Source organism: Balaenoptera acutorostrata, chromosome 21, assembly GCF_949987535.1.
Source record: "Balaenoptera acutorostrata chromosome 21, mBalAcu1.1, whole genome shotgun sequence".
NCBI classification, from domain to species: domain Eukaryota; kingdom Metazoa; phylum Chordata; class Mammalia; order Artiodactyla; family Balaenopteridae; genus Balaenoptera; species Balaenoptera acutorostrata.
Genome location: NC_080084.1, coordinates 33,785,043 through 33,797,014, shown reverse-complemented (window position 1 = coordinate 33,797,014; position 11,972 = coordinate 33,785,043). Strand labels below are relative to the sequence as shown.

Sequence of the window (11,972 nt, the reverse complement as noted above, 5' to 3'; positions counted from 1 at the left end):
GTCTCTCTTAATAACAAAAATAATTTTTGGTCAGAATCAGATGAGGAAAAAGGTTGATATCCTCCTTTAGATAATCAAACACTACCTACTGCTATTTCATACCCTTATCATTTTTTTTCACATTTTAAAATCTTATCTTTTTCTTTTTTAAGAAAGTCATATTCTGTTTAAACAACTTTAGGGTATGAGGTGCCTCTGTTATTTAGTTTAGTCTTGTAGTTCTTAAGAGGTTTGCAGGTGCATCAAGAAGAAGTTCCCCAGGGATGAGCACATGTAGAATTAGGACATTTATTTCCAGTCAAGGGAGGAAAGCAAGTTTAAGAGGCGTCTGTATAATTTAGCCTCGGGTTCTGGAGTTCTGAGTCAAACAGGAGTCTGTGAAGTTCACCCGTGTGTTCTAGAGTTCGAAGGGCTTACACTGTGCTGTCATCAAGGAGATTTTGATTTGGGGACTGGCGTTGGATAGGGAAAAAGTACCCACCACCTTCTACAGCATTTTTTTTCATCGTTACACACACCAATGGTGTCATCCGTGCTGGTGCACCCTCCGTCTTTGCACACCCCTTGCAGAAGAATACATTGTTTTTGTCCTGGAATAAGGCCAGTCCTTGCTGCACAGAAAGAGATGCAACAACCTCATTAATTCACCATCAAATTATTGGTAATGTACGTAAAGCAATAAATTTACAGAAGAATGGCTTTGAGATAGAATAAATGATATTACCTATATGAAAAAAATCACTTAGGCAAAAGAAGTGGCTTTTTGGAGGAGGGGTGCTAAGAGTGTGGGACTATACACATCTTAGAGAGGGCAGGCTGGTTTCCAGAAGCTTTTAGGGAGCTGTCCTTATCAAGGGCAGTACATGTTGAACAGTGTGGGGTGCTTTGTTGTCACCGTGACTGGGGAGATGTCCTTGGCGTTGGTGGGTAAGGCTCAGGGTTGGTGGATTTCCCACCTAGTGAACTGTCCTGCCCCAAATGCCAGTAACGCCTGCACTGAGACAGACTACTTCAGCGGAAGTGTCCGCCCTCTGCCCCCTCGCCGTGCTGAGCTCCGCGTCCACGTTTACAGCATCCTTACCGTATAGCACCTGGCCTCATCTTCATCTGCTCTTGGGGAAAGTCTAGCCATCCCTCAGATTTCACCTTACCTAATTCCCCCATTTCAGGACTGTGCAGGAGCGGGATTTTCTGTGTTCTTCAATGCCCCTTATGTGCAGATACATGGAGAGAATTTCCCTCAGAGCTGAAAGGTGCTTTTCCTTAAACACACCCGTATGTTTTCCCGATTCGTTGGGCTGCTGAAAAGCACATAACTGAGGGTGTGCTTCAGCACCGTTCCCTTGCACCCCAGCGTCCTTCCTCCGGCGTTTCCAGCACAGCCAAGGGTCCTTTTCCCCGTGGGTCTTGGTGGCTGTTACATAACAGGACACTTCTGTTCGCGGCCAGTAGTAGGGATTCGCTGGCTCCTGAGCCGTCCTATTAACTCACTGTGTCCCGTTTTGTCTTTACTGTCCGGTAATACACTAACCCTGACTGGCTGGCTTCTTTGGTCCCTAACTTCTACCACTTAACCGAGAGTTTGAGCCCTTTGGGGCTCTGAATCTTTGTTTGGTGGGGGGCGGTATTTAAACCAGGCCCTCATTATTATCTCATCGTCCCGTAGAAAAATATCCACAGCCAGACACACCAGCGCAGCCTCTTGTAACTGAATTTTCAGAACCTGTGCGAGTCTGTGTTCTCCCCCTGCTGGAGGATCTGACTCTCAGGCGAGCCATCCGTGGGCTCGGGGCCTCGTGTGGCAAGAGAACGGCATGGTGGGGAGTTGATTAGCGTCCTGTGGTGCCGCCTCTGCCCTGCCGGCTCCGGAGGCTGGAGCGTCTGCCTTTCAGGGAGAGCGCCGAGGGTCCCGCCGCTCTCGGGGGCAGGGCCGAGGGTCCCGCCGCTCTCGGGGGCAGGGCCGAGGGTCCCGCCGCTCTCGGGGACGGGGCCGAGGGTCCCGCCGCTCTCGGGGACGGGGCCGAGGGTCCCGCCGCTCTCGGGGACGGGGCCGAGGGTCCCGCCGCTCTCGGGGACGGGGCCGAGGGTCCCGCCGCTCTCCGGGACGGGGCCGAGGGTCCCGCCGCTCTCGGGGGCGGGGCCGAGGGTGACCCCACCCCACGCCTGTGTACACAGAGTGCAGGCTCCTACCCAGCAGCGCAGCAGTCCTCTTACCCGCTGTCGGTCTCTCCCCCGGTAACCTCACCCACGCACTTAGTGTAACATTTGGTGAGACCTTCAGGTTTTCTAACGAAACTAAAATCAAGGGTTTTTAATATCGGGCAAGGCATAGTGAGAGGCAGAGTATGTTTCAAGGACGCATCTGGAACATAGAGGCGTCCCACGCGGTGCATCTCCACACGCCAAAGTAAGGTATCGTGACCTTTCCGTGTGCCTGCAATATATTCTCTTCCGAACACACTTGGCCATTGAGAGTTTTCCCCTCCTGTGCAAGATTATAGGATCTTTGTTTAATCCATCCTCTTGGCATAAGTGATTTGGGAGAAACCAAGGAGGACTGATCTGGAGGAAGGGGTCGTCATGACTTGAAAGGCGTGATGCCTCCAAAGGGCTCTTGTCAGATTCGCGGGGAGCCCAGCTCTGCTACCAGCGCCAGTGACCTCCGGCTCTTCACTTTTTCTTTCTTTTTTTTTTTTCTGTACTGTGGTAAGAACACTAAACATGAGATCTCCACTCTGACATTTCTAAGTACACAACGTGGTACCACTATCCAGAGGCACAAGTGTGCCCAGCAGATCTCGAGAATTCCTTCATCTTGTAGAAGTGAAACTTGAAGCCCATCCGACGACAACTCCCCATTTCTCCCTTCCCCCAGCCCCTGGAAACCGCTATTCTGCTCCAGGTGTCTACGAGTTTGACTATTTTTAGACGCCTCAGGTAAGGGCAGTCATGCAGTCTTTATCTTCTTGGACTGGCTGACTTCACTTAGCATGCTGTCCTCCAGATTCACCTTCCAGATTAGTCTTGAAGCAGAGTTTGTTGTGCATCTTTGTCTACCTGTCTCACACGTATCGTCCTGGACCCTGGCGGTTTTTGCCTGTGAATTGTGCGTCCTTCATACCTTCAGTGATGCACTTTCCTCACCACCTTTGCTGGTTTTGTCTTATACTTTGGTATCCTACGTTAATGGAGTCTGAATCATGGTGCCTAGAGGGTAGGAACTTCCTTCGGAACACTGTAGAAGGGGCCTCATCCAAAGGACGACAGAGATTTCAGACAGTGCATATTTTCAAGTGTAAACATGATTATGACTTAGAGACTCCACCTAGATAGATCAGACTTATTTACCTTTGGATCACAGAAATTATCAGATTGAAAGGTTAGGAATTTTGATTTCCTAATTTCTCATGATTATTATTGATACCGTCTATCTATTTCCACACAGTCGCTGGTGGTTTCTCAGGCTTCATTCTATGTGTGTACCTCAAAGAGTGATTATCTCAAGATTAGAAAAGAAGGAAGCTACTCTAAACTTGAAACTCCTTCTGTGGCAGAACCAGGAAGAGAAACTCTGAAGAAAGAATAGTGGAAGTAGTGAAACAAAATGGAAGACCTATCAGGCTCATAGGCCGCCTAGAACCCGTAGATGATCCTACTTTGAGCATAAGCCAAGCCCCACCCCTGGTGATGGAGATACTCGTGATCACCGCTCCCGGCACAAAGTCTAGTAGCCTTGCCCTCCCTGTCCTTGAGGCGTCCCTGCAGATTGAGCCTTGGTGCCGTGCAGCTTGTACTGTGGCCTAATTCCATGAGATGCTTGGCGCATTTTCTGGTAGAAACTAGTGCTCTCCTGCCGTGGCCTTCTTGCAGTTCCTTAAACACGCTGTGGTTTCTTCTGCATCAGGGACATTGCACTGGCTTCTTCCTCTGCCAGGAGTGTTGAGGTCTCCTTGCAAGGGGTTCATCAATGAACACTTATCTTCCTGTTTTCAGCTCAAGAGGCATGCCTCAATGAACTTTTCCCGGATGTTGCAGATTGACAGTGACCGCATGTTTCAGGCACTCAGAATACTCTGTTCCTTTTCATTGTACTTATTAAAATGTATAATTTATAGATGCATTTGTAATCATTTGCCTAATGTCTGTCTTCTCTACTGTGGGAAGACAGTCTTCCTTTCATTTCCCATTGTATCTTGGGTATCTCACGCAGCCCATGGAAAGTAGCAGATGCTCAGTACACATTTCTTACCATTGAATGCTGTTAAATGTTCTTTGACCGCACACGCATTTTCTGTCTCTTATTCCTTCTAAAACTTCTTGGCTCCAGCCTATTTTTGACTATTTGGCCCCCACTCTTGGATGTACAATTGTATTTATGGGTGTCCAGTCTCGTTATTACCATAGGAACTTCTCTAAACCTTAGGCCTAGATTTCTTGGAGTCCTGTTTACTTGTCAGTTATTTCTGGCCTTTGCTCTAGGACAACCTTTTTCTTGAATTGTTTTCCACTCTAAGAATGAACCACTGCCATATCACTTTCCCACTATAATGGTGACTTTTGGCTCGATCTTTACTTCCAGAAGTATCCCTCCTTAACCTTAAAAAAAAAAGGCCCATAACATGGTGTATGACTCTGGATGGAGACAGTCATTTATACTGAGTTGAATTTAGCTTAGGTGGTGGAAAGCAAGCATGAGCAAAAAAAAAAAAAAAAAAAAAAAAAAAAATTCACTCATCAACCATGCACACATAATTATCTTGAACCAAGTGCTTTCAGCAGTCTGATTATCACCATTATATGATTTTAAGAACAAAGATCAGGAAAATCTAAAGACTAATGTAAGTCATCCCAATAATAATGCCAGAATGTTAAGCCGATTCAACATGCCTACCACAAACACTGAAGAAAAAAAATTTAGAGGTAAATGAAGTAACATGTTTCAAAGACATTGTAGCTTCCCAAAGAGGAAACTTGAAAATCTTCTTAGGTTCTTCAATGTCTGATTAGGGGATTTTGAGGTAAAAAGCCTGACAGAAATTAGGGTTACCACTTTATGGGCATACCTACACTCGTAGATTGATGGAAATAATGTTGACCCAGATTAAAAATACTTGGTTCCAGCTGCAGTGTTGCCACTACCTATGTGACCTCAGTGAAATCATATTCTTTATGTGGACATGGATTCTCTTATCTGTAAAATTAAAGAATTAACCATTAAATTGCCGTCTAATTTTAAGTCATTAACATCATATAATTTTACATTAGCTGTCACTACAAGTGTGTCTTCTTCTGACAGAATTGAGGGCCAGGTGAGAAGTACGTGAACTCCTTCAAGAGGGGGCAGCTGTACATCAGATAGATCCCAAGATATTCATAGATCAGGCAAGGATCAAACATTTCAACATACATGAATATCTTTGATTGTATTTGAAAGAATCTTATAGGTGAATCAAGGAAGAGGGAGAGTTACCCAGACTTAATCTATGTTCAGTGAACACAGATGTTATTTTGAGGGATGTTAACATCCTGACATCAACAGTGGAGAAAACAATCTTAGTTTTTACAAGGATCTGAATGAATCAGCCTGAAAATGGCCATGTTCCCTTTTCCCTTTAAGTCTACACTTTAATATTCCAACTTCTCCATCATGAGCACCAAGGATATAACTCAGGTTGTTAAAATTCTCCCTTCCTATTTTGCGTTATGCTTAAAATTTTGCCATTGACGTGCCGTCCCAAATCCATGCTTTTTCCAAATTCCTCTGCTCCCTATTAATAACTTGATATAATTCTTTTTTGTTGAGCTCTGTATTATATGCCTAATTTCTACCATTCACAAATATTCTCTCACCAATAGACTACATCACTTCCATTCAGTAACCAAATCTGACCCAGTAGCCGCCATTTTCACTCTCCTTTTTGGAGGTGGGGGCCCTTGTAAAAGCTACTCGATTTGTATGCCGAGCCTGATGTCACATGTCAAAGCTTCTCCACTTCCACATCGGTTTGAGCCCCCTTTTCTAATCATGGAACTTTTGGAACTCATTTTCTGTTGATGGAAATCCTTGTCCCACTTCACAATTTTGGCCTCATCAGTTCTAAGGAAGATGATCATGTTGGACTTCTGCGTCCCTAAGACTGTGCTTTAGGGTCTGAGTTAAGATGGCCACAGCATAATTACGCATCCGAATAGGTCTCCTAGGAAACCTATCTCTACAGTTATTCACCATCTTACCTTTTGGTATTATAGTCAAAGAGAGGAGGAGAACAGAAAGCAGTAAATGGAGTCTCATGGTTGAATGCCCGGTAGAGAAGTGAGTAATCAGGAATAGTGGGATTCAGGGCCTTTTATTTACTTCTGGAGACTGAGGTTCCTTTTAGTCAGTGAAGCTTAACAAGTAAGAAAATAAAACAGCTTCCGCTGGAATATTTCCAAACACTGAACTCCCTAAATTTGGTGACAAATTAACCTAACTACTGGAGACCAGATGGCTAATCCTTTACTTTTTCTGTGGGCTCTCAAATTTCTCAGAGGTCAGTATCTTTGGCCAGTCATCTTTTAAAGGGTCATAGTGTAATAGTGTAATAACATTGTGTAACGTTAAGGTGTACAACATGTTGATGTGATACACTTATGTATTGTGGTGTGATTGCCACCACAGTGTTAGCTGACATCTCTGTTAGGTCACATAATTATCATTTCTTCTGTGTAGCGAGAACAATTAAGTTGTAGTTTCCTATGACTTTGAGGTTTATCATATAGTGTTGTTGACTATAATCACTATGTTGCCCATTAGATCTCCAGAACTTACTTATCTACTGGTTGTAAGTTTGTACCCTGAAACAGCATCTCCCCAATTCCCCCACTCCCAGCCCCTGGTAGCCACCATTCTACCCTCTGTTTTGATGAGTTTGGCTTTTTAGATTCCACATCAAAGTGAGATCACACACTATTTGTCTTTCTCTGTAAGACTCATCTCACTTAGCATAATGCCCTCCAGGTACTTCCATGCTGTTGCAAATGGCAGGATTTCATTTTTTTTCTCATGGCTGAATAATATTTCATTGTGTGTATACACACACACACACACACACACACACACACGATATCTTCTTTATCCATTCATCTGCTGATGGACACTTGGGTTGTTGTCATATCTTGGCTATTGTGAATAATGCTGGAATGATCACGGGAATGCAGATAATTCTTCAAGATCCTGATTTCATTTCCTTTGTATATATGCCCCAAAGTGGGATTGCTGGATCACAGGGTAACTCTATTTTTACTTTTTGAGGAACCTCCATGCTTTTCCATAGTGGCTGAACCATTTTACATCCCACCAACAGTGCACAAAGGTTCTCTTTTCTCCACATCCTCTCCAACACTTGTTATTTCTTGTCTTCTCGATGGCAGCCATTGTAATAGGTGTGAAGTAATCTTTCATTGTGGTTTTGACCTGCATTTCCTGATGATTAGTGATGTTGAGACTCTTTTCATGTACCTGTTGGTCATTTGTATGTTTGGAAAAATCTGTTTAGTTCCTCTGTTCATTTTTTTAAAATTGGGTTATTTGGTTTTTGTTATTGAGTTGTATGAGTTCTTTATATATTTATAATATTAACCCTTATCTGATATATCATTTACAAATATTTTCTCCCGTTGTGTAGATTGCCTTTTCATTTTTGTAGATTGTTTCTTTTGCTGTGCAGAGCTTTTTAGTTTGATGTAGTCCTGCTTGTTAATTTTTGCTTTTGTTGCTTTTGCTTTTGGTGTCATATCCAAAAAATCGTTGCCAAGAAAATGTCAAGGAGATTTTCCCCTGTTTTCTTTTAGGAGTTTTATGGTATAAGGTCTTATGTTTAAGTCTTTAACTCATTTCAAGTTAATTTTTTGTGAGTGCTATAAGGTAGGGGCACAATTTCAGTGTTCTGCATGTGGTTATCCAGTTTTCCCAACACCATTTGCTGGAGAGGCTGTCATTTCCCCACTGAGTATTCTTGGCTCCCTCATCAAGCATTAATTGACTGTATATGTGGAGATTTATTTTTGGACTCTCTATTCTCTTCCTTTGGTCTCTGCATCTGTTTCTATGCCAAAAGTATTTTATTATTTTAATTTTTGATGCTATTTTAAGTAGAATTTCTTTTTTTTTTCTTTCAGATAATTCTTTGTTAGTGTATAGAAACACTACTGATTTTCGCATGTTGATTTTGTATCCTGCGACTTTACTGAATTCATTGACTAGGTCTTACAGTTTTTTGGTGGACTCTTTAGGATTTTCTATATATAAAATGTCATCTGAAAATAGAGACAATTTTACTTGTTGCTTTCCAATTCTAAAAGCTTTTAATTTCTTTTTCTTGCTTGATTTCTCTGGCTAGGAATTCCAGTACAGTGTTGAACAGGAGTGGTGAAAGTGGGCACCCTTGTCTTGTGCCTGATCTTAGAGTGAAAACTTGTAACCTTTCACCATTGAGTATGATTTTGGCTGTGGGTTTGTCATATATGGCCTTTATAGTATTGAAATACTTTTCCATCTATACCTAAGGTGTTACAAGATTTTATCATGAATGAATGTTAAATTTTTTCAAATACTTTTTCTGCATCTGTTTAGATGATTGCATGATTTTTATCTTTCATTCTATTAACTTGATGTATCACATTTATTAATTTGCATGTTATTAACCATCTTTGCATCCCAATGATAAATCCCATGTGATCATGGTGAATGATTCTTTTAATGTGCTGCTGAATTCAATTTAGTACTAGTATTTTATTGAGATTTTTGTATCTTTAGGTAGATTTGTCTATAGTTTTCTTTTCTTCTAGTGTCCTTTTCTGGCTTTGGTATGAGGATAATGCTGACCTCATAAAATGAGTTTGGGAGTGTTTTCATCTCTTCAGTTTTGGGGAAGAGTTTGAGAAGGATTGGCATTAATTCTTCCTTAAATGTTTGGTAAATTCACCAGTGAAGCCATCTGGTTTTTGATTACTGAATTAATATCCTTGCTAGTAATTGGTTTGTTAAGATTTTCTATTTCTTTTTGATTCAGTCTTGGTAGGTTGTATATTTCTAAGAATTTATCCATTTCTTCTAGGTTGTCTAGTTTCTTGGCATAGAGTTATCATAGTAACCTCTTATGATCCTTTGTATTTTGGTGTTCTCAGTTGTAACGTTTCCTTTTTCATTTATAATTTTGTTGATATGGATCCTCTCTCTTTTTTTCCTTGTTTAGCCTAGCTAAAGGTTTGTCCGTTTTGTTTATCTTTTCAAAGAGCCAACTCTTAGTTTTGTTAATCATTTCTATTGTGTTCCTGTTCTCTATTTCATTCATTTCTGCCTTAGTCTTTATTATTTCCTTCCTTCTGCTAACTTTGGTCTTGGTTTAGTCTTCTTTTCCTAGTTCCTTGAAGCATGGAGTTTAGGTTGTTTATTCGAGTTTTTTCTTGTTTCTTAATACAGGCATTTACTGCTATGAACTTCCCTCTTAGAACTGCTTTTGCTGCATCCAATAAGTTTTGGTATATTGTGTTTCCATTCTTTTCTCTCAAGATATATGTATAATTTCCTTTAATTTCTTCTTTGATCCATTGGTGGTTCAGGAGAGTATTGTTTAATTTTCATCTATTCATGAATTTTCCAGTTTTCCTCCTGTTATTGATTTCTACTTTCATACCATTGTGGTCAGAGAATATACGTAGGATTTCAATCTTCTTGAATTTGCCAAGACTTGTTGTGTGGCCTAACATATCATCTATTTGAGAAAATGCTACATGTGCACCTATCTATCCATTGTTGAGAGTGGGGTAAATATATCATTTCATCCTCTCCTGGTCTGAAAAGTTTCTGTTGAGAATTCTGCCATTCTGTTGAGAGCCTCCTGGGAAGTGGCCACAATGCTTGGGAAGCTAGATGTCCACATCAGACTCTCTTTTTCCCACTGGAGAATCATAGGTCCACAGGGGCTCTCTTGGTCTGGTGCTGTGCCAGCCTTGGGGAGGGGTGATGAGGTTAGAGTGTAGCAATTCATTTGCCCTTCTAATACCATCCTTCTCAGTGTTCGTGGTCTAGAGAATTTCTTCAGACTCACCCCCTGTTCTAGGAGTTTCACAGTGGTGTCTAATCTGTGGATATTTGCTAGTTTGTCTTCTTGTGAGGGAGACTGAAGTCAGGAACAACTTATATAACCATCTCAATAACCAAAAATAGGATATTGATGTCAGAAGGCAGGACCTACTGTCTAATGGAAAAATTACTTTCAGAGACCATAGGCTGCCCCTCCAATCGGTTTGCATCCCAGAGTGCAAAGGTCTGGGGGTTAGAATGATTTCAAAAGAGGGGCCTCCTGCTGCCTGGTGCCACCTCACATTACGGACTCTCTCCCTGAAGCTGTGGTCCTCGGAGCCCCAGGTACAGCTCCAGAAGTCCTTGATGTGGTGTGTGCTGTGCACAGCAAAGCTGTGGGTGCATGGCTGCGTCTGCCTAGATTTCAGAAGATGCCCTAGAGAGCTGTGGGTCCCAGGCAGAGAACTGCTGCTGAGGCGCGGTCACCACTGACAGCCCCCCTTTAGGGCAAAGCCTAGGGGAGCCATATGCGCATGGTTCCCCTAAACTCCAGGCATGCAATTATAGCTCAGGAGAGCGGCCTGTGTACCACCTCAATGCAGGAAGCTGTGGGGGCGGGGCTGCTTGGAGCCTCGGAGGCCCCAGCCCTGCCCAGGTGTGTCTGGAGGATGGGACCTGCACCTGGATCCCTTGACTGGACTCCATACTCTCATAAAGGTCTTTTCATCCGTGTATAGTTGTTAAATTAGCCTTTGTGTGAGAAGAGGGGGTCTAGGACCTGCTGTTCTGCAGGTTTGCTTCTTGGAATATTTATGATGATCCTCTCTATTCAGATATTCCTATTTTAGTATTTAAAGTCTGAACAAAAGAATTGGAAGCATGAAACACACACACACACACACACACACACAATCTCTCCCACGGAAGTTAGCCAACATGTTGAATTATTAAAGCAAGTGTGGCGTGTACAGCCGTCAAAAGGATTTAGACAGGATGTTAAGGACTGATGTAAATTAAGTATAAGAAGGATATTTTTATTAAAAAGGATTTAAAAATGCCAGAAACAAGACTTTATTACTGTACATGACTAACTAAAAGGTATTTGTAGGGAGACAGACACAAGTCAGGAGATTATTCTATATTTGGCAAGAGAAAAAAGAGAAAAACTATGACAAATACATCAGTGTTTCCGGAGGTTTTTGGAACCCACCATGAGGTTACTTCTTCTAGGGACCAGAGAGTCTGCTCATCCTGTTTTGATAGCGCTTGTAACGTAGCCGAAGCCTGCTGTTCTTTCAAGGTTTAAAAATCTTTCCTACATATCTGTAAGAGTTTTGCTTTTCTCTTATAATCCTCCATCTGCACCCCAGAACTATGATTGCATCTCATTAGGATAACAGTCTTTCAGGTATCTTTTCCTTAGTTATTTAAGACATCATGTTTCCATGATAAATCAGGAAAACAAGCGGACTTGCCAGCAAATTCCAAATTATAGATAATAGGTGCCATAGTGTTTTAAATGAATTAAGCCAGATTAAGGATCTCTTCTGAGCTTTTAGACTCAAGAGCACTCACAGGCAGTTAGTCTAAGCTGAGGCACCCAATTTTGTGGAGTCCAGGTATAGATCAGTAATATAGGGCTAGATTGACTTGGTAGAGAGTCCCAGTTTCTCACCTGTATCCAAAAAGGACATAGTCTTTGTAAACTAAATTCAACTCAGGTGTAGTGCTTATCCATATTCTTGCTAGATGGTGGAGATGAGGTAGGGAGGGAGAAATGAAAGCAAACCATCAAGCTGTCTCACCACTTACACACTTAGTTCCTTACCTACAGTATACCTCTGCTGTTTTAAGGTCAGTTTTGCCCTAAATCAAGTAAAGACTATACCAAATTATTATGGGAAAT

General features: G+C 42.1%; 1 protein-coding gene across 1 annotated transcript; it reads right to left on the bottom strand.

The window, feature by feature from the left end:
- Window positions 1–429: 429 nt before the first annotated feature.
- LOC114238697 (beta-defensin 130B-like) lies at window positions 430–6,292 on the bottom strand. The gene is made up of 2 exons (XM_028168208.2): window positions 6,235–6,292; window positions 430–611 (listed from the first exon to the last, which is right to left on the bottom strand). The coding sequence occupies exons 1-2, from the start codon at window positions 6,290–6,292 to the stop codon at window positions 430–432; spliced, it is 240 nt and encodes a 79-aa protein (XP_028024009.2).
- Between the last annotated feature and the right edge of the window lie 5,680 nt (window positions 6,293–11,972).

What these genes read in the sequence shown, in the direction of transcription:
- LOC114238697 (XM_028168208.2), bottom strand. Translation starts at nt 6,292, where the DNA reads ATGAGACTCCATTTACTGCTTTCTGTTCTCCTCCTCTCTTTGACTATA. An exon ending in TTTGACTATAATACCAAAAG is followed by an intron (nt 612 to 6,234) that starts GTAAGATGGTGA and finishes CTTTCTGTGCAG; the next exon opens with CAAGGACTGGCCTTATTCCA.